We start from the raw sequence: 20,238 nt of genomic DNA on the forward strand, positions 1-20,238 counted from the left end.
TACTTGTTATCAGATCAGTTGGACGGAGCCGCTGTCTGTCTTCAGGCAACGGTCAACTTTATGCCATCAACTCAACTCAAGGTTCGTTGACAGTAACTTCCACAATAAACATTTATATCAGCGTTAGACATTGTGTCTCTCCTTTGTTAACTGAACACTTTCAAAGTGCTGATTGTTACTTTCGATTACACTTGGATCACAAGGTAACCCAATAAACATGACAGTAGCAGTTTGTATTGCTCGGATTACCGGAGCTTGCTACTTAATTCAACATGAGTGCCCTTACCTGTTTCACCACCACTTATCCTAGCTTTGAAAATATCCACGTATTCTCCATCATCTGAGATTTTCTCCGGCACCACGAAATGTCCAAAGAGCTGCTTTTACACGAAGCCACGGTGGAAAACTCCAGAGATGTCACTCCGGATTGTTATTCCGCTTCTTTGTTTACAATTATGTCGTTTAGCCGATCACCAAGGACAGAAAATCTCAGATGATGAAGAGTAGAGATTGTCCTGCTTTTAAAATGTAAAACAATGCGTTTTTTTGTTTTGTTTTTAAATAATAAACATTTAAAGATAATAAATATCTTTAAATGTTGTAATGTCTTTATGTTTTTTTCTTCCCATTAGAACCAACGGACTTTTCCAAGATTATATGAAGGATATTCACCATAGTCAGTTATTCGGGGTTACATTTTGATGGTCCGAAGACCCCCGTCCAATATTACATTATTTTAAAGCCCTGAGTCTCCTACACCCATTAGATACATTTAAACTGAAATCAATTAATTGACTTCTGAGATAATCGCCTCTAAACTCCGTCAAAGCAACAATTCAGTCCGCAAGAGAGGAATCAGTCCCATACTGTAAACTGAGGACTGATCTTTCCTTTCACAAGTTAACGCTACTAACATGATCTGAGCTGTACATACTCGTCAGGATTTCGTTGAATGTGGGCAGAATCCTGTGACAGTTTCTAGCCATGATTCGACCTCCACCCTATCAGAATTCACGTAGTTCACGTTCACGGTTTGCATCCATGTTCCTTTAACACAGCTATAACCGTATAAATGCTCGTAAAAAGCTATATTGGCTTACAATTAAGATTCATGACCCCTTATATCGTTTATGACACATATGAAAATAACCAGAGTAAGTTGTGGGTCAAAATGAATAAATATACAATTACTGCTTAACCATATTTAACCAGGTCTCATTTGGATCATGGTATATATGCAAATTAGATGGGCCGAAGAACAAACAAGGCCATATTTGAACAATAAGCCAAATATCACCCCAGGTTTACCCTGGTATCCCGGTAGCTGGCCTGGCTGAGCCTGTTCTGGTCACTGCCCTACCGGGCCTGACTGATGAACAGCTGTCTATGCCAGCGAACAAAGCAGCGGAAGGAAAGCCTAGTTACCTGGAGCTACACATTGTTATCACTGTAGGTAATAACAGTCAGCTTACTTCAAAACTGTTATCAGTATTTGCTGTGAATAGTTAGTGCCCCAAAGCCTACCTTGTGAGGTCGCAGACAAGACAAGAGGAGGCAAAATTGTCAAAACATGACACAGATTGAAAACTCACCGAAACGCGTCAGTAAAACGTCATCACCCTGCGCCTCATCGAATATCCATGGGACGTTCTGTTGTCTTGTCGACGATCTCACTACTACTTCATTATAGTATGGTTAAATGAAGGCTTCATACGTTTATTTGGACCAAGAATATCCTATATTTTCACTTACAGAGACTGGGACAGCGACACTAGCGAACTAACGGTAGGAGTTGATGAATAATTGATGAATGAAGTAGAGAGCTAGCTAGCTAACCCTGAGCTAGGTTCAAAATAGAGACACAGCAAGCTGTCCTACCCGCTACGATGGTTCGGTCCCGAACAGGTCTGCCGACGGTAAGGTCCGGTAGGGCAATCAAACCAGTTGTGAAGCTAAACTTGTACCTTAAAGTACTGTTGCTCATGGACAGTGTGCTAACCTAAGCTAATTGAGCTAAGTTAAGGAGTATAACAATAACAGCTGTTTAAACGAGCAATACAAACTGCTACTGTCTGTGTACAATCATGTTTATTGGGTTACATTGTGTTCCAACTGTAATCGAAAGTAACAATCAGCACTTTGAAAGTGTTCAGTTAACAAAAGTGAGACTCAATGTCTAACGCTGATATAAATGTTTATTGTGGAAGTTACTGTCAACGAACCTTGAGTTGAGTTGATGGCATAAAGTTGACCGTTGCCTGAAGACAGACAGCGGCTCCGTCCAACTGATCTGATAACAAGTAGCCTCGTCAAACAAGTTACCATGGTTACAACGGGACAGACGACCGGTCAGCCTCACACCAGTCACGACTGTTCAACAAAACAATAAATCCATACATTGTTTTCAAGTTCATTTCCAGGGAATCTATTAGTTACATGATTGTATGAGAAGGAACTTAGTTTGAGTGTCCAGTATTTATTAAGTTTGGCATTGAGGACGAAAGCTAGCATAGAAGATTGGACAGCTACTAGTTTAGCCAGACACATTTAATACGAAACGGGGCTCATGGTACTTTTATTTATACAAAACAGTAAAAGTGCCTCTACAAGTAGCCAGTTACTATAAAAGCCAACGGTATTAACTGAGTTTTGATAGTTTGTAAAGAAGGTTGTAATGCCACTAAAAACCAATGGGTGCCGAATTGATTTTCTTGTGTCTTTTCTTTTGATAGCTACAATGGTCGGTCCAGAGCTGTGGCTGTTCATAGGTGGAGCTCCGTTAGTGATTATAAGCTAATTATTCATTACAAACAAATGCAGTCAGTAATCCATAGAGGATTGCAATTGCAGTACATGTCCCGTCAGTCTACATGAAATTACTGTGAATTGTTTGAGTGTAAATTATAATTGACCCTATACTGTTGTGCCTCCTTTGTTTCTAGCTGCAGGTCCTCTTCAGCCCATGTAACCATGTATGAACCAGAGTCCACAGAGTCCCCTGGATCTGGCTGTGGTTCTCCAGCCCTGAAGAGCACAGAGTGGTGTCCAGAGATGGTGGCAGTGAAGCTGGAGGAAGAAGATGTAGAGGAGAATGGAGTGATGATGAAAGAAGAAGTGGAGGAGAATGGAGTGATGGTGAAAGAAGAAGAGAGAGAAGAGGAAATTAAGGAGAATGGTGTGATAGTGAAAGAAGAGGATGGAGGAGAAGATGTAGTGCAGAACGGTGTGGTTGTGAAAGAAGAAGACGGAGGAGAAGAAATTAATGAGAAGGGGGTGATGGTGAAACAAGAGGACGGAGGAGAAATGGAGATGAAAGACAGTGAGACGGATGGTAAGTCTTTGTTGTATAGTGGTGAGTGTCATTGCACTGCTGTATAACACTGCTACCAGTGCACTGTAAGTCAGTCAGTACCTGCATAGTCTGACAGTCCTGGTCTCCTTGTGTGGGATTGATCTATCAGGCCTAGTTTCCCAGACCCAGATTAATAGTGAATGGTCCTGGACTGTAGACCATGTTTAATGAACAATCTCCATTGCCAATGTTTACTGGTCCAGGAGTAGGATTAATCTGTGTCTGGGAAACCTCTCCTCAGTCTTCATTCATAGCTCTCAGAGATGTGCTGGTTCTCCTGGCATCACTAAACCTAAGGAAGCACTTCTTGAACCCCATTTTCCTCATTATCAGTAAATAGTTTATAAAATACCCTAAAAACCGACAAGACAGTAATTGTCTTCACAATTTGTTTTATTAGGGATAATATTAGGGACTTTGGCAAATCAATTTCACTGGGAGAGCCACACTTTCAACATCAAGGCCTGGAATAAGAAATAAGTCTAGCTACAGTAAATATGTCTTTGAATGCAATGTTTTAATAGAATAATATTTCACACGGCTAACACAAAAGCACCAATTATGACAACACTGTTGTATACTCCTGCATAACAGATGAGTGACAGGTTGGATGATGTGGGCTAGACTATTAATGCAGAATCAAAGAGAAGTCATGTGTTCACCTTAATGACAGTAGGCTTACTGTGAAATTGTTGGAGATGTGCATAATCAACCAAATGTATTTCTGTAGTACTTTTTACATCAACTATTGGCCCAAAGTGCTTCACAACAAGAACACTACTAACCTATAGCACAGTAAACCTGCTGTCACTCTATATTAGGAGAGTGATGGAGAAACCTGTGAATGAAGCAAGACGTTTATTCATAAACTTTTACTATGACACTCTGGTTGTCTCTGTTCTACAGTGCTGTGTCCCCGTTGTGCACAGGGAGAGCTTTTCTCCTGGTATGATCACCTTCTGTGACCAAAAAGAAAAATAATGTGGGCGCCATTAGGTTTAGGGCTACTATAGTACTAACTCTGTATTGATATAAGACGCCTTTACTTCAAACACATATTTCACCAGTAGGCTTAAACAAAATATTTGCCCAGCTAATATTTCCATCAGTCTTACTTCTACAGCTTTGCGTTGGATTCTCAAAATATTATTCCCAAATTCCTTAGCGAAAATAAAATATGTGCACATGCAAATTATTTTGTTACAAATGCGACTGGCCACCAAGGTTACACAAGTCTTCACTCAAAGTGATACAAAATATTATTCATTCCACTTTGCATCCTATTATGACGTGTTTAATGACATCACCTCTAAACTCCTAAACAATCTCTATGGCAAGGTGCATCTTTCACCACGGTTTTGTCAAAATTGGGCCAATCAGTGTAATTTCATGAATGTCCTATCTTTCTGGCAAGACCTATCATTCACCCAGAATTGTCCCAGTGGTGTCGGAGAGAAAGCTTGTGACATACTAACGGATAGAGACCGAATCATAATCCCCTCTCCAATTTAATCAGTGGTGGAAAACAACATTAACAATAAATACAATACAGACAATATGATCATGAACAGCGAACCATAGACCCCCCCCAAATAGCAAGCCAAGCAAAAAAGAAAAATATTGGGCACAGTGGCAAGGAAAAACTCCCTGGGAGGAAGAAACCTTGAGAAGACCCAGACTCCTGGGGCATCCTCCTCTGGCAGATCAGGTGCAGAACAGTAAGCTAATGTGGAATGAGGTGTAGTGTGGTGCAAGAGTTCAGGGGTCCATAGTGAAGGGCATCCTCCTGGTAGGACCCTGGGGGGGGGGGGGGGGGTCAAAAATCTGGATGTCCCTCGACCTGCTTTAATATCTGGATGGACCTCATCGTTGTCCAGGAGTGGGATATGATTTTAATATCTGCATGGACCTCATCGTTGTCCAGGAGTGGGATATGATTTTAATATCTGGATGGACCTCATCATTGTCCAGGAGTGGGATATGAGAGATGGTGATGGGGTGGATGAGACAACACCACCCCTGGGGATACCTACACCGGTACGGAAAAGACGCCTTTGGACCTCACCAAGGCAACGCCAGTGAGAGAAGAAAGTGACCTCACCAAGGCAACACCAGCGAGGTGAAAGGGAGGTGACCCCACCGGGGGGCCTCATTCTTGATCCTAGTCCCAAACCTAGTACAATCAGGAAGCGACGGGAGAGTACAACAACGAGAGAGAGAAGCGGGCCTGTGAAGGGGAAAAGCGGGCCTAAGCAATCTGGTGTGGAAACCAGGAGGATCCACGACCAAGTCCTCTCTGGAGAGAGTTTACACTTGGAAGCCCCCAGCCTGGAGGCTGTTGGTATCGGAGTAGGCTCCCTCTTAAGCTACCTTGAATATGAATCGTATTAGGGTAAGACCCTTTAGGCTGAGGATCTAACCTGCTCGTCGGAGGGCTAGTCCGGGGCTTCAGTACAGGGCCTATTGCCGGGAGACAGGGGGAGGTGATATAGGGCGGAGTGGACACAAGACACAAGATTAGAGGTTGTTGAAAACCAAAATCTGTAGGAGAGAATCAGCATGAAGCAGGTCGCCTGAGGCCCCGGCCCATCTAAGGGACCGCCGCCCTGCGTCTACTATGTCACCAGCCGGCCCACCAGAGGAACATTAGGGGGGTGGGGGGGCAGCAGCAAGAGCGCGAGACGGCCAGAGCCATAAACGCGACCATCCCAGCCCGCACGGTACTGGGCCGTACGCCTGCACTGGAAGGGCCTACAGCAGAGGCCCCAGACAAGCCAAACCCACCAGCGCCCGCTCACCCCCCGGGACGGCAACGGTTGTTGGAGACACGCATAATCCTACAGTTGTTCCTGGATCCACCACACATACAAGGAGTTGGATAAAACACAACTCTGCTCACATCGTTATGATTTAACCATATATTTAACCGTTTATTCCTCTACAAATTATGGTCAGAAATATTTAGTTACAGCTATTACCGACTCAGACTGGAGCCAATGTTCTCCTGAGAAGTGGCAAAGCGGCCTCTGAGAGACACGAGTTGCACTCGTTGTAAGCAGAATGACAGCAAAACAGATTGCTAGCCCACAAGCAGTACAATGAAAATTATTGATATAAAATGTTATCTTTATTGGGAGCCCTGCTCTACAGCATGCTTTTATTGTACCTATACTTTAACAATGTGTTTGAGAAACCAGACAGACAACGTCAATGTATTCTAAACTACCACTGGATTATCTACCATCTATGATGGCAGACACCATCAAAGGTTTTGCAGTATGAAACCTCTGGCTGCATTATCAACCATCTTATCTATTTAAATGATTATTGATGATTATTATTATTATGATTTTGTGCAACTTTACTCACTGTTTTGCACAATTAACATTTGAGCCTGTTATTGCTCTCATGGTGTTTGTAACCCTGTATATGTTCCTATTCCTACAGGCGAGAGGTCCCACCCAGACTCAGACAGCGAGCCCAGCTCCACCACATCAGGAAACCATAAACAACAGAGACAGAGGAGCTCAAGATGGAAAAAACACCACTGCATCAATTGCTTCAGTAGTTTCTATGAGCCAGAGGATTTGAGAAGTCACACTTGCAGACCCCGTCCCTGTTTAGATTGCAGTGAGAGTTTTATTTGTCCAACTCACCTTAAACTACACCCACAGACTCACATAGGAGAGAAGAGTCACCCTTGCCCTCAGTGTGGGAAGAGTTTTCATCACAAATACCACCTAAAGGCACATCAGCGCATTCACACAGGAGAAAGGCCACACCACTGCTCCCAGTGTGGGAAGAGTTTCAATCTAGCAGGAGACCTAAAGAAGCATCAGAGAATACACACAGGAGAGAAACCATACCACTGTTCCCAGTGTGGGAAGAGTTTCAACAGGGTAGAAACCTTAACTGTACATAAGAGACTACACACAGGAGAGAAACCTTACATCTGTTCCCATTGTGGGAGGAGTTTTAATCAGGCAGTACACTTAACTATACACCAGCGACTACACACAGGAGAGAAACCATACACCTGCTCCCAGTGTGGGAAGAGTTTCAATCAGTCAGCACACCTAACTATACACCAGATAATACACACAAAAGAGAAACCACACCACTGCTCCCAGTGTGGGAAGCGTTTCGGACGTGCAGAAACTCTAAGGAGACATCAGATAATACACACAGCAGAGAAACCATACACCTGCTCCCAGTGTGGGAAGAATTTCAATGATGCAGGGAACCTAAAGATGCATCAGAAAAGACACACAGGAGAGAAACCATACAACTGCTCCCAGTGTGGGAAGAGTTTTCATCATGCAGGGGCACTAAAGACACACCTGAGAATACACACAGGAGAGAGGCCGTACCACTGCTCCCAGTGTGAGAAGAGTTTTAATGATGCAGGAGCTCTCAAGACACATCAAAGAGTACACACAGGAGAGAAACCATACCACTGTTCCCAGTGTGGGAAAAGTTTCAGTCAGGCAGGAGCCCTAAAGAAGCATCAGAGAATACACACTGGAGAAAAACCATACCACTGCTCCCAGTGCGGGAAGAGTTTCAATGAGTCTGGAGACCTAAAGAAGCATCAGAGAATACACACTGGAGAAAGACCATACCACTGTTGCCAGTGTGGGAAGAGTTTCAATTTGGCACAAACTCTAAGGACACATCAGAGAATACACACAGGAGAGAAACCATACACCTGCTCCCAGTGTGGGAAGAGTTTTAATCAGGCAGTACACCTTACTATACACCAGAGAAAACATACAGGAGAGAAACCATACCACTGCTCTCAGTGTGGGAAGAGCTTTGTTCGGGCGCAAAACTTAAGGACACATCAGAGAATACACACAGGAGAATTGTCTCTAAATGAGCCTCTTAAAGGGTAGATTATGATATATATATGGTATGATGTATATTATAGATATATTTCCACCAAAACTGTATAGAGTGGTTAACCTTCCACCTTAACTCTCTTCATTCAGAATACATTGCCTTGCATAAGTAATGGGATAGTGAAGCATTTTTTCTTCTTTTGGCTCCACACTCCACAACACGTTTTATTCAGTCCCCCTATTTTAGGGTACCCAAAAGTAATGGGATAATTGGTTTGACAGGTGTTTCTGGTAACATCAGGTGTGTTCCTTCACATCATAAGAAAGTTCTCAATGTGTAGGATTGATTCTAGGCTTTGCATTTGCCTTTGGAGTTTGCTATTGGTGTCTGTCAACATGAGGACCAAAAAGGCATCAATGAAAGTAAAGGAAGCCAGTATTAGGCTGAAAAATCTGAAAACCCTCCAGAAACATAACCAAAACCTTAGGCTTGCCAAAATCAACCGTTTGGAACCTCATTAAAAAGAAACAAAATCACTGGGTGAGATCAGCATTCGCGAATGGAATGCTCACCATAATTAAGAAAAACTCCAAAACAACTGTCCCACAGGTTAGGAACACTCTCCAGGAGGTGGGCATGAATGTGTCAGAGACTACCATCCTCAGAATACATCACCAGCCGAACTACAGATGCTTCACTGCAAGGTGCAAACCACTAGTTTTCCTAAAAATGGATGGTTAGGCTACAGTTTGCTAAAAAAAAGTACCTAAAAATCCTGCAGAGGTCTGTAAAAAGGTCTTGTGGACCAATAAGATGAATATTATCAGAGATCAGAGTGATTGCAAGAGGAAAGTTTGGAGAAAAAAGGATCTGCCCAAGATCCAGTGTACCACCTCCTCTGCGAAACATGGTGCAGGGGGTGTTAGGTTTGGGCATGTATGGCTGCCACTAGAACTAGCTAACTTGTCTTAATTCATGATTGTAACTGTTGACGGCAGTAGCAGAATGTATTCTGAAGTGTACAGAAACATTTTGTCTGCACGAGTGCAAGCAAATGCCTCCAAATTACTGGATGGCGCTACATCGTACAGTAAAACAATGACTCAAAACATACTGCCATAGCAACTTGGGAGTTTTTCAGGGCCAAAAAGTGGAAATGGTGGTCTTGACTGGCCAAGTGGTCTTGACTTTAGTTAGGTAGTATAGTGCAGCATAGTTAGCTAGTATAGTACAGTATAGGTAGGTAGTATAGTACAATACATCTATGGTTAATAACCAAATACAGCCTGGTGGATATATACAGTATGTTTCACTGTCTGTGCCTCTCTAACCTTTAATTGTTCTCAGTGTATAAGGCTTTACCAGTTGAACCTCTCAATCCTAGGGGTCTCCCTTGTATGGAACAATAGCGCCTTCGGACCCTGTTGGACCTTTATACTGTAACTGACCACTCAAACTATGGACACATTGTGGATAGAACACTCTATTTCATCACATGCATTCCTCACTAATGAGGAGGATATTGATGATGTCAAGTGGCTGTTGTTCAATAACTGATGATGACAGTAACAGAATGATTGGTCATATTATTATTATTATTATTATTATTATACATGTCACTGCATTGCAGATAGAAATATAGAGTCCAGAACCAACCTGTTTCTGTTCATTAAAAAGATCCATATTATATCTGTATGTTTCTATGTGCTATATTGATTTATGTTTCACCTTGTTGATAACCATCTACCTCAGGAAGGCAGGAGGGCATCTCATCCACAGTGAATGGACAATAATATCTGTCTACCTGTGACAAAATGTGTTTCTACTGAGATAAACCTCAGTAAACACTTCAGTTTAAGATGTAGACTATTGTTTACTGCCAGTGAGGTGCTACACCCCATAGTGCAATTCAGAAAATAAGTGTGACAAAAGTTATTAAACAGTGTAAAATGTAAACAAAGCATGCAATAAAAACACTCCAAAATAGAAGAACAATTCATATTATATCCCCATTTTATTTACACTCCCTATGCTCTTTATTACAACACTATACTAATACCTTCGCTCTCAAAACAGCCTCAATTCGTCGTGGCATTGATTCCACAAGATGTTGGAAACATTCCTTTGAGATTCTGGTCCATGATGCCATGATTTTTCAGGTGCACTTTCAAGCTGTGAATCTCCTGTTCTACCACAGCCCAAAGGTGTTCTATTGGATTCAGATCCGGTGACTGGGAACGCCACTGTCATGTTCATGAAACCAGTTTGACACGATTTTTGCTTTGTGAAATGGTGCATTATCATGTTGGAAGTAGCCATTAGAAGATGGGTAAATTGTGGCCATGAAGGGATGCACATGGTCAACAACAATACTCAAATAGGCTGTGGTTTTCAAGCGATGATTGATTGGTATTAACGGGCCCAAAGTGTGCCAAGAAAACATTTCCCACACCATTACACCACCTCCACCATGAGAAGGTGTACAGGTGTTCCACCACCTCCACCATGAGAAGGTGTACAGGTGTTCCACCACCTCCACCATGAGAAGGTGTACAGGTGTTCCTAATAAAGTGCCGAGTGAGTGTATACGTGCTATGTTAATTTCGGTTTCACCCTTGTTGATAACCTTCTACCTCAGGAAGACAGGGAGGCTCCTGTACACTCTTTTTGAGTACACTCTAATAAGGTTTGAGTACTCTAATAAGGTTTGAGTACACTAATAAGGTTTGAGTACACTCTAATAAAATGTGTTGATACGTGTTTTCCTTCTAGTTGATTAACCGAGTAGTTGAGGTGGTCGTCATTGACAACCAGAGTGTTAGGGTTAGGTGGTAGTCATTGACAACCAGAGTGTTAGGGTTAGGTGGTAGTCATTGACAACCAGAGTGCCAACATGAAAACAAGTGCTGACTTCACAGGTGGAGGTGAGGAGTAATGGGATACTTTACTGTACAGTGTAATGATGGCCTAGAAATCAAGGGTGGAAATTACAATTCCCATAGAAAAGACAAAGGGGTGGGGACCCAATAGACTTCCACAGAGACGACACGTCTAGAAACTTCCTGCAACCACTAATACTCCTGGGAGACAAAACTGCCAATGAGTTCTACGTCACGGTTAGCCAGCTAGCATTTTGTGGTTTGTAATGGAAAAACCAGTATGTGCAATAATAGTCGATTATGATCTTTAAATGTGTTAACATATGTTCAATTACTAATTGTATTATGTGATTCTTCCCTCAAGTGTTAAAACGTTCCAGACAAATAACCCCCTTAGCAGTGGCGATGTCTGTGGCGGTCATAGAGAGTATCCTGTATTTATCTGCGACGGTCATATCTTGTATGTAGACTCATTGACTAGATTGTGCCCCTGCCCCAGGATATGACCCTGGGATCAGGCCAGAGGGTAATAGCCTAATTATACACCCCGTGATCGGGTCATAGGGCAACAAGCCTAACTAGTAGACACATTATATTTACTGCCTGTAGCGCAATAACCGTAAATCCAGAGCCACCCTACACAAATTGATGACAGGACAAGATGAAAATACAAATTAGTGTCTTTTCATAGGTTCAGTCTGTCCCCAGGAGACAAAGACGTAAAACTTCTAACTGCAGGACCATTGTTCTCTCAGAGCTTCCCCCAGGATGCAAAAAAAGCAATCACAAGAGGTAGACAAAAATAGGCTACTTCTCATTAATATGAGGCAGATGAAGACCGCTGTGTTTTCACCCAAAATGGGCGTGTCCTTAATCTGAACGTTCCGTGGATATTCAATGAGGCGCGGTGTGATGACGTAAACACCTGGCGCATGTCGATGACTTTTCACTCTGGGTCTGTTTTGACCATTTCTCTTGTCTTGTCTGCTGCGATCTCACTACATTATAGTGTGATTGAATAAACCCTTGATACGTTTTATTTAGAATTATCCAATATATTCACTTATTCCAATGAAAAAGCGACTAGGACAGCGACACTCGCTTCAGTAACAACGGAGTCGCCGAACTAACGGTAGGAGTTGATGAATAATTGATGAATGAAGTAGAGAGCTAGCTAGCTAACCCTGAGCTAGGTTCAAAATAGAGACACAGCAAGCTGTCCTACCCGCTACGATGGTTCGGTCCCGAACAGGTCTGCCGACGGGAAGGTCCGGTAGTTCATCAAACCAGTTGTGAAGCTCAATTTGTACCTTAAAGTACTGTTTGTCGTTAATAGAGCTAAGCTAACTAGTGTAACAATAACAGCTTTTAAACGAGCAATACAAACTGCTACTGTCTGTGTACATTAATGCTTATTGCGTTACATGTCTAACGCTGATATAAATGTTTATTGTGGAAGTTACTGTCAACGAACCTTGAGTTGAGTTGATGGCATAAAGTTGACCGTTGCCTGAAGACAGACAGCGGCTCCGTCCAACTGATCTGATAACAAGTAGCCTCGTCAAACAAGTTACCATGGTTACAACGGGACAGACGACCGGTCAGCCTCACACCAGTCACGACTGTTCAACAAAACAATAAATCCATACATTGTTTTCAAGTTCATTTCCAGGGAATCTATTAGTTACATGATTGTATGAGAAGGAACTTAGTTTGAGTGTCCAGTATTTATTAAGTTTGGCATTGAGGACGAAAGCTAGCATAGAAGATTGGACAGCTACTAGTTTAGCCAGACACATTTAATACGAAACGGGGCTCATGGTACTTTTATTTATACAAAACAGTAAAAGTGCCTCTACAAGTAGCCAGTTACTATAAAAGCCAACGGTATTAACTGATTTTTGATAGTTTGTAAAGAAGGTTGTAATGCCACTGAAACCAATGGGTGCCGAATTGATTTATATATGCCATTTAGCTGACGCTTTTATCCAATGAGTGCATCCGTGTCAGTATAGATGGTCCCAGCGGGTAACGAACCCCCAACCGAAGCGCTGTTAGCTCTACCAACTGAGCCACAGAGGACCATACGTGTACTTTCTGGTGTAAATGTTTATTTGATAGCTACAATGGTCGTTCCAGAGCTGTGGCTGTTCATAGGTGGAGCTCTGTTAGTGACTACAAGCTAATACGTAATTATTCATTACAAACAAATGCAGTCAGTAATCCATAGAGGATTGTATTTGCAGTACATGTCCCGTCAGTCTAGATGTGATTACTGTGAATTGTTTGAGTGTAATTTATAATTGACCCTATACTGTTTGTGCCTCCTTTATTTCTAGCTGCAGGTCCTCCCCAGAGCAGCAACCATGTATGAACCAGAGTCCACAGAGTCCCCCGGATCTGGCTGTGGTTCTCCAGCCCTGAAAAGCACACAGTGGGGTCCAGAGATGGTGGCAGTGAAGCTGGAGGAAGAAGATGTGGAGGAGAATGGAGTGATGATGAAAGAAGAGAAAGGAGAAGTGGATATAAAAGACAGTGAGACAGATGGTTAGTCTTTGTTTTAGTAGTTAGTGTAGTTGTATAGTAGTTAGTGTCATTGTCTTTGCACTGCTGTATAATCAGTGATACCAGTGCACTGTAAGTCAGTCAGTACCTGCATAGTCTGACAGTCCTGGTCTCTACTATTGTGTGGGATTCATATACCACTCCTATCTGGGCTGTTTTTCAAAACCCTGATTAAAAAAAGAAATTGACCATCAACAATGTTTATTAATCCAGGCTTAATCTGTGTCTGGGAAACCTCTCCTCAGTCTTCATTCATAGCACTCTGCAGCCTCAGAGAGGTGCTGGTTCTCCTGGCATCACTTCATCTTGTTCCCAGACACTTCGCCCAGTATGCTTGGAAGGTCTGGTAGACCAACACGTTAAACTTGGCCTCTCAGTAAGGGGTAATTCCAGGGGCAATTCCAATGAAAAACCCTTGATAGCCATACAACCATACAACTCCATGCACAAGGACTACTTCTAAATTACAAAACAAAACATTTACTTTAAGATCTGTGCATTTAAAGTTTGGTAACGGCACAGCAATAAAATCTCCATGGGTTTTTTATGGAACCACGTTTCCCCAAAACTCTGTTAAATATCTGCTCCAAATTAAGATTCAAATGTCTGTTAGAGTAAAGTTCTTTAAGAAACTGCCCTAAGTTCACTCCTGTGAAGGCCGGGTTTGAGTCGTTGTTATTCCAGACTTATGTGCACTATGCACAACAGCGAGGGGACGAGGTTAAGCATCACTTAACCCAAGGAAGCACTTCTTGGACCCCATTTTCCTTGTTCAAAATATCACTAAATTGTTTGAAGAAGTACCCTAAAAACTCACAATACTGTAGAGCTTGATGTTATTGTACCTTTTCTTAAACAATGAGTGAGACACCATAAAATGTTTTGCAAGCGCTAGCCGTATTCAAAACAAGAGAAAAAATAAAAAAATCCCATTGGATTATCTCCTATCCCATCAATATGACGCCTATTTTAGGAAGCTTTCACAGTGTGTAATTGATTCCTATGCAAACCAGAGACCCTATAAAAACAAAATATATTAATTCTGAAATCACATGAACTATTATTCTTGCGCTCAGTTGGACTCAATTCAATTCTTACTGAGTGACTTGTTGAAGAAATGTTTGCATTTGAGCTAATTTTAGGAGTGTCATAGCAAAGGGGGTGAATACTTACTGACTCAAGACATTTCAGCTTTACATTTTTAATTAATTAGTAAACAAAAAATAATAATTTCCACTTTTATAATTCCACAATCATAGGATATTTTGTGGAGATCAGTAACAAAAAAACATGAATTAAATTTATTTTAAAGTCAGGTTGTAACACAACAAAATGTGGAAAAAGTCCACAGGGGTGAATACTTACTGAAGGCGCTGTATGTTGTTATTACAGGAGAGAGCTCCAACCCAAGACGAGAGGTCACAGAGTCCCCGGGTTCTGGCTGTGGTTCTCCAGCCCAAAAAAGCACACAGTGGGGTCCAGAGATGGTGGCAGTGAAGCTGGAGGAAGAAGATGTAGAGGAGAAGGGTGTGATGGTGAAAGAAGAGGACGAAGGAGAAGAAATTAAGGAGGAGGGAGTGATGGTGAAAGAAGAGGTCATAGAAGTAGAAGTGGAGATTGAAGAGACGGATGGTAAGTCTTTGTTGTATAGTGGTGAGTGTCATTGCACTGCTGTATAACACTGCTACCAGTGCACTGTAAGTCAGTCAGTACCGGCATAGTCTGACAGTCCTGGTCTCTCCCCTTGTGTGGGATTGATAAACCACTCTTTATTCTAGCAAAGTGAACCTCACAACTGTCCACATATGGGGTTTACTCTACTACTTCCATATTATCCAGAAATATTTGTTTTTTTTGTTTTGTTTTTTTTAAATATGTTTTTAGGGCATTTCTGCTTTATTGGGACAGAGACAGTAGAGATTGACAGGAAGGATGGGAGAGAGAGGAGGGATGACATGCGAGATAGGTCGAGGGTCGGAATCGAACCAGGAACCTTGCGATTACATGGTAAGCGCATTAGTGTGCTACGCCACTAAGTGCCCCAGAAATAATTTTCTGATCGCAATGTGGGGTCCTCTACTCTACCTCACAACTGTCCATATGTGGGGTTTGTGAACCTAAAGTCCTCTACTACTTCCATACTATCCAGAAAGAATTTTCTGATCGCAACATATACAACTTTAATCCGGCCATTTAAGAAGAATACCTACCCCATGATGTAACACAGCGCAGCGCCCAGAAAGGGTGGAGGCAATTCGTTTAGCAATTGGGATTGATGATGCACACCTGCAAAACGAATTGCCTCCGCCCTTTGTGGGTGGAATTGTAGATGCCAGGTTCACAATGAGGTATCGGATAACATCAAGACCACCCATAGGATGACTTTATCCCGTAGCAGTGAATCCTCTCGGTAGCCAACAGGAGAGCCTCGGACCCCACATACATACAGTGGTCTGCTGTGGCTGTCTTTAGTTTTCAACACCCAGATTAAACCTAGTCCTGGACTATAGACCATGTTTAATGAAGAATCTCCATTGCCAATGTTTACTAGTCCAGGAGTAGGATTAATCTGTGTCTGGGAAACCTCTTCTCTGGTCTTTGAACATGGTTTTGTGCTGGCACCACTGTTTAGTGGAAGCAGATTGGAACCCAGTGTTTCTAACCCTGTTCCTATACTTACAGGAGAGAGCTCCAACCCAGACTCAGACACCGAGCCCAGCTCCACCACATCAGGAAACCATAAACAACACAGACAGAGGAGGTCAAGACGCAAGAATCACCACTGCATGGACTGCTTCAGTAGTTTCTACGAGCCAGAGGATTTGAGAAGTCACACCTGCAGGCCCCGTCCCTGTTTAGATTGCAGTGAGAGTTTCATTTGTCCAACTCACCTTAAATCGCACCCACAAACTAACACAGGAGAGAGGCCACACCATTGCTCACTGTGTGGGAAGGGTTTCAATCAGGCAGGAGCCTTGAAGAGGCATCAGCTTATTCACACAGGAGAGAAACCATACCTCTGTTCCCAGTGTGGGAAGGGTTTCAGTGATCCAGGGAACCTAACAAAACATCAGAGAATACACACAGGAGAGAAACCCTACCACTGCTCCCTATGTGGGAAGAGTTTTAATGAGGCAGGAGCCCTAAAGAAACATCAGAGAATACACACAGGAGAGAGGCCACATCACTGTTCACAGTGTGGGAAGAGTTTCAATGAGGCAGGAGCCCTAAAAAAACATCAGAGAATACACACAGGAGAGAAACCACACCACTGTTCCCAGTGTGGAAAGAATTTCAATGAGGCTGGAGCTCTAAAGAAACACCAGAGAATGCACACAGGAGAGAGGCCATACCACTGCTCCCAGTGTGGGAAGAGTTTCAATCAGACAGGAGCCCTAAAAAAACATCTGAGAATACACACAGGAGAGAGGCCATACCACTGCTCCCAGTGTGAGAAGAGTTTCAATCAGGGAGGAGATCTAAAGGCACATCAGATAATACACACAGGAGAGAAACCATACAACTGCTCCCAGTGTGAGAAGAGTTTCAATCGGGCACAAAATCTAAGGACACATCAGAGAATACACACAGGAGAGAAACCATACCACTGCTCCCAGTGTAGGAGGAGTTTCAATTGGGCAGGAGATCTAAAGAGGCATCAGCTCATTCACACAGGAGAGAAACCATACCACTGCTGCCAGTGTGGGAAGAGTTTCAGTCGGGCACAAAATCTAAGGAAACATCAGAGCATACACACAGAGGAGAGTTTACATGAGTGAGCCTCTTAAAGAAGCCTTACAAGAGCCACACATCAGGAGACAGGCTGGAGAGGCCTGGCTTCACCAGGTCATCCAGTCTGAGTTACTCTGCCACTCTGAAAAGAGAGAAGACATAGCCTTGCCTTTGCCGAGATACCTGGAGAGAAGGTTAAAGGCCCCCTCCAGAGGGGTGAAAATGGTTGTGTCATGTGGTATACCTGGAAAACTAAGATTTTAGAACCTCGCTGGCTGGATGCCCAAACGCAGTCCAGTCCAACAAAAATGTGAGTTTCCGTGATGCTGTTGTCTAATAACAGACTGTTCATGAATAGGTGTGAACACACAAATACATACATACAATACCAAGACAAGAAAACGTTTTTCTCTGTATGTGCAAGACGACCAAGGTATCTTTTTCTACACACGCACGTTTCTCGACAAACAAACGGTGTACTAACACACTTACAACTAAAAATCCAACAACAATAGTCAACAACAATAGTTAACACATGCATTCATACAGAAAAACTAGAGAGAATCTTTTATCTCTTGTGAGCTCACAGACTGCTGAATACCAGGGGACCCAATTCCCGCGTGCACATCCTTAAGGAAGACTTTATAACTTTTACCTGGGAACTCTGTCCCGTGCCACGGCCCTTACCTAGGAGGCAACCTGCCTCCATAGATCTACTACCATCTACCCTATTTCAGACCAGAGTACTAACCCGTACTATAACACTCACCACCAACACTTTTTTTCCTAACAGGGAAAAGCAAAAGTCCCTTACCTTTAGTTTTGGGCAGCGACTCCTGGTCCAAGTGGGTGTCAGACATCCGGGTCACGGCACCAGAATTGTTATATGTAGATATAATTTATATAAAACTGACTGACTATCTTGATTTGTACCGTTACATGACATGGTTATACTGATTGAAGTTTATTGTTGTATGTTATTGTAATGTTGTATGGCTTTAACAATCAAAGTAAAATCTCTGTATGGTTATATTGATAATAAGAATATAATTAATGACAGGTGAGAAATCTGTCTCCCCTCACAGAGTGGTATACCTGGCTAACTGAACTGTCAGGTAACTCAACACTCTCATGAATATGCAAGACAGTGGGCGGCAGACTTGGGACAGATTCATTCCATCATTGATGAAGTGTTTTCTCTCCCACAACACTGTAGCATTTTCACTTTGTCAAAGAATAATAGGGCAACATTGTATCACTGTTTCCTAATCAATAGATTTCCTGTTACCATTTTGACAATGTAAAGGTATACTTTATGTTGAGCTGGGTGTGTATGTATATATATATATATATATATATATATATATATATAAGCCTTTAAATTTTGTGAAAAAATTGATTTCATTTGATTTTTGGTGTATCGGCCTTTCGTTTTTGTGCCCTGAATACCTGGAATAACCTTCAAAACGTACCCAAACTATATTGTCTTGTGACTATCGGTCTGTTTAAGACCTTGATAAAGGATCTGTCATCTGAGTAATGTATGTGTCTTGATTGATTATAGATAGATAATCTATATATATTTTATAGATACTTCATTGTTGTATTTATTGTAATTGTTTAAACGTAGGCTAATATATTGGTATTATTTGATGTATTGTTTGTTTTAGGCAAATTCAATACAGTAATGCAATGTCATTTTTATGTAATGTATTTTAATGTAAGCAGGGCTCCCTGAAAAGGTGACCTTGGTCTCAGTGGGACACCCCTGTACAGTATAAACAAAGGTTTAACAATGATCAATGCCTACAGTATAGTACAGGTAGGTAGTATAGTACAGTATAGTTTGGTAGTATAGTTGGGTAGTATAGTATAGTTTGGTAGTATAGTACAGTATAAGTTGGTAGTATAGTACAGAATAGGTAGGTAGTATATTACAGTATAGTTGGGTAGTATAGTACAGAATAGTTGGGTAGTAGCCTGGTGGATATATATGTTTCTAAAATACATTCTAGATGTCCCATGCTCCGAGCTCCCATATGCAGGTACACACACACACACACACACACACACACACACACACACACACACACCAACAACAACAACAACAACAACTTAACTTCACCATGGGCTAGATGTGACGTCTCCCAGGCCAGCTGTCCTAGAAGGTTCATACAGTAAAGACAGCCTTCTCCAGCATCATTTTTGCTGTCCTGCATGTGTAAGTGTTGAAGGAAGCAAGACATTCATATGTTTGGGGAAGCTGATGATTAGCTAGCTAGCCTGCTGTAGCCTTTATCATTTGGCTATCGGGCCAAGAATTATTTGTATGACACGCCTTGTGGTTGAAACTCACTTGATTTGTATTCTAGAAGTGATGTTGAGTACAGTGGCAGTACAAATCATGTTTAGCCTTGGAAAATATTTTGTGTACAGTCCATTACCTGTGTCCTACACAGCACAGTCCATTACCTGTGTCCTACACAGTACAGTCCATTACCTGTGTCCTACACAGCACAGTCCATTACCTGAGTCCTACACAGTACAGTCCATTACCTGTGTTCTACACAGTACAGTCCATTACCTGAGTCCTACACAGTACAGTCCATTACCTGTGTCCTACACAGTACAGTCCATTACCTGTGTCCTACACAGTACAGTCCATTACCTGAGTCCTACACAGTACAGTCCATTACCTGTGTTCTACACAGCACAGTCCATTACCTGTGTTCTACACAGCACAGTCCATTACCTGAGTCCTACACAGCACAGTCCATTACCTGTGTTCTACACAGTACAGTCCATTACCTGTGTCCTACACAGTACAGTCCATTACCTGTGTCCTACACAGCACAGTCCATTACCTGA

The 20,238-nt window shown here is 42.3% G+C and overlaps 2 protein-coding genes across 2 annotated transcripts; both read left to right on the plus strand.

Annotated features, from left to right (window-relative positions):
- Nucleotides 1-1,647: 1,647 nt before the first annotated feature.
- On the plus strand, nt 1,648-10,109 carry LOC310803585 (uncharacterized protein). The gene is made up of 3 exons (XM_083668424.1): nt 1,648-1,785; nt 2,943-3,331; nt 6,800-10,109. Exons 2-3 carry the CDS (start codon nt 2,971-2,973, stop codon nt 8,245-8,247), a joined length of 1,809 nt encoding a protein of 602 aa, XP_083524550.1. The 5' UTR covers nt 1,648-1,785; nt 2,943-2,970; the 3' UTR covers nt 8,248-10,109.
- A 1,962-nt stretch (nt 10,110-12,071) lies between these two features.
- LOC310811582 (uncharacterized protein) lies at nt 12,072-20,238 on the plus strand (the record flags this gene model as incomplete). The annotated part of the gene is made up of 6 exons (XM_083679785.1): nt 12,072-12,205; nt 13,413-13,620; nt 15,031-15,270; nt 15,523-15,611; nt 19,830-19,940; nt 20,110-20,238. The coding sequence occupies exons 2-6, from the start codon at nt 13,440-13,442 to the stop codon at nt 20,236-20,238; spliced, it is 750 nt and encodes a 249-aa protein (XP_083535911.1). The 5' UTR covers nt 12,072-12,205; nt 13,413-13,439.

Source organism: Argentina silus (assembly GCF_951799395.1).
Source record: "Argentina silus genome assembly, chromosome: 1".
Lineage (NCBI taxonomy): Eukaryota > Metazoa > Chordata > Actinopteri > Argentiniformes > Argentinidae > Argentina > Argentina silus.

What these genes read in the sequence shown, in the direction of transcription:
- LOC310803585 (XM_083668424.1), top strand. Translation starts at nt 2,971, where the DNA reads ATGTATGAACCAGAGTCCACAGAGTCCCCTGGATCTGGCTGTGGTTCT. An exon ending in GAAAGACAGTGAGACGGATG is followed by an intron (nt 3,332 to 6,799) that starts GTAAGTCTTTGT and finishes CTATTCCTACAG; the next exon opens with GCGAGAGGTCCCACCCAGAC.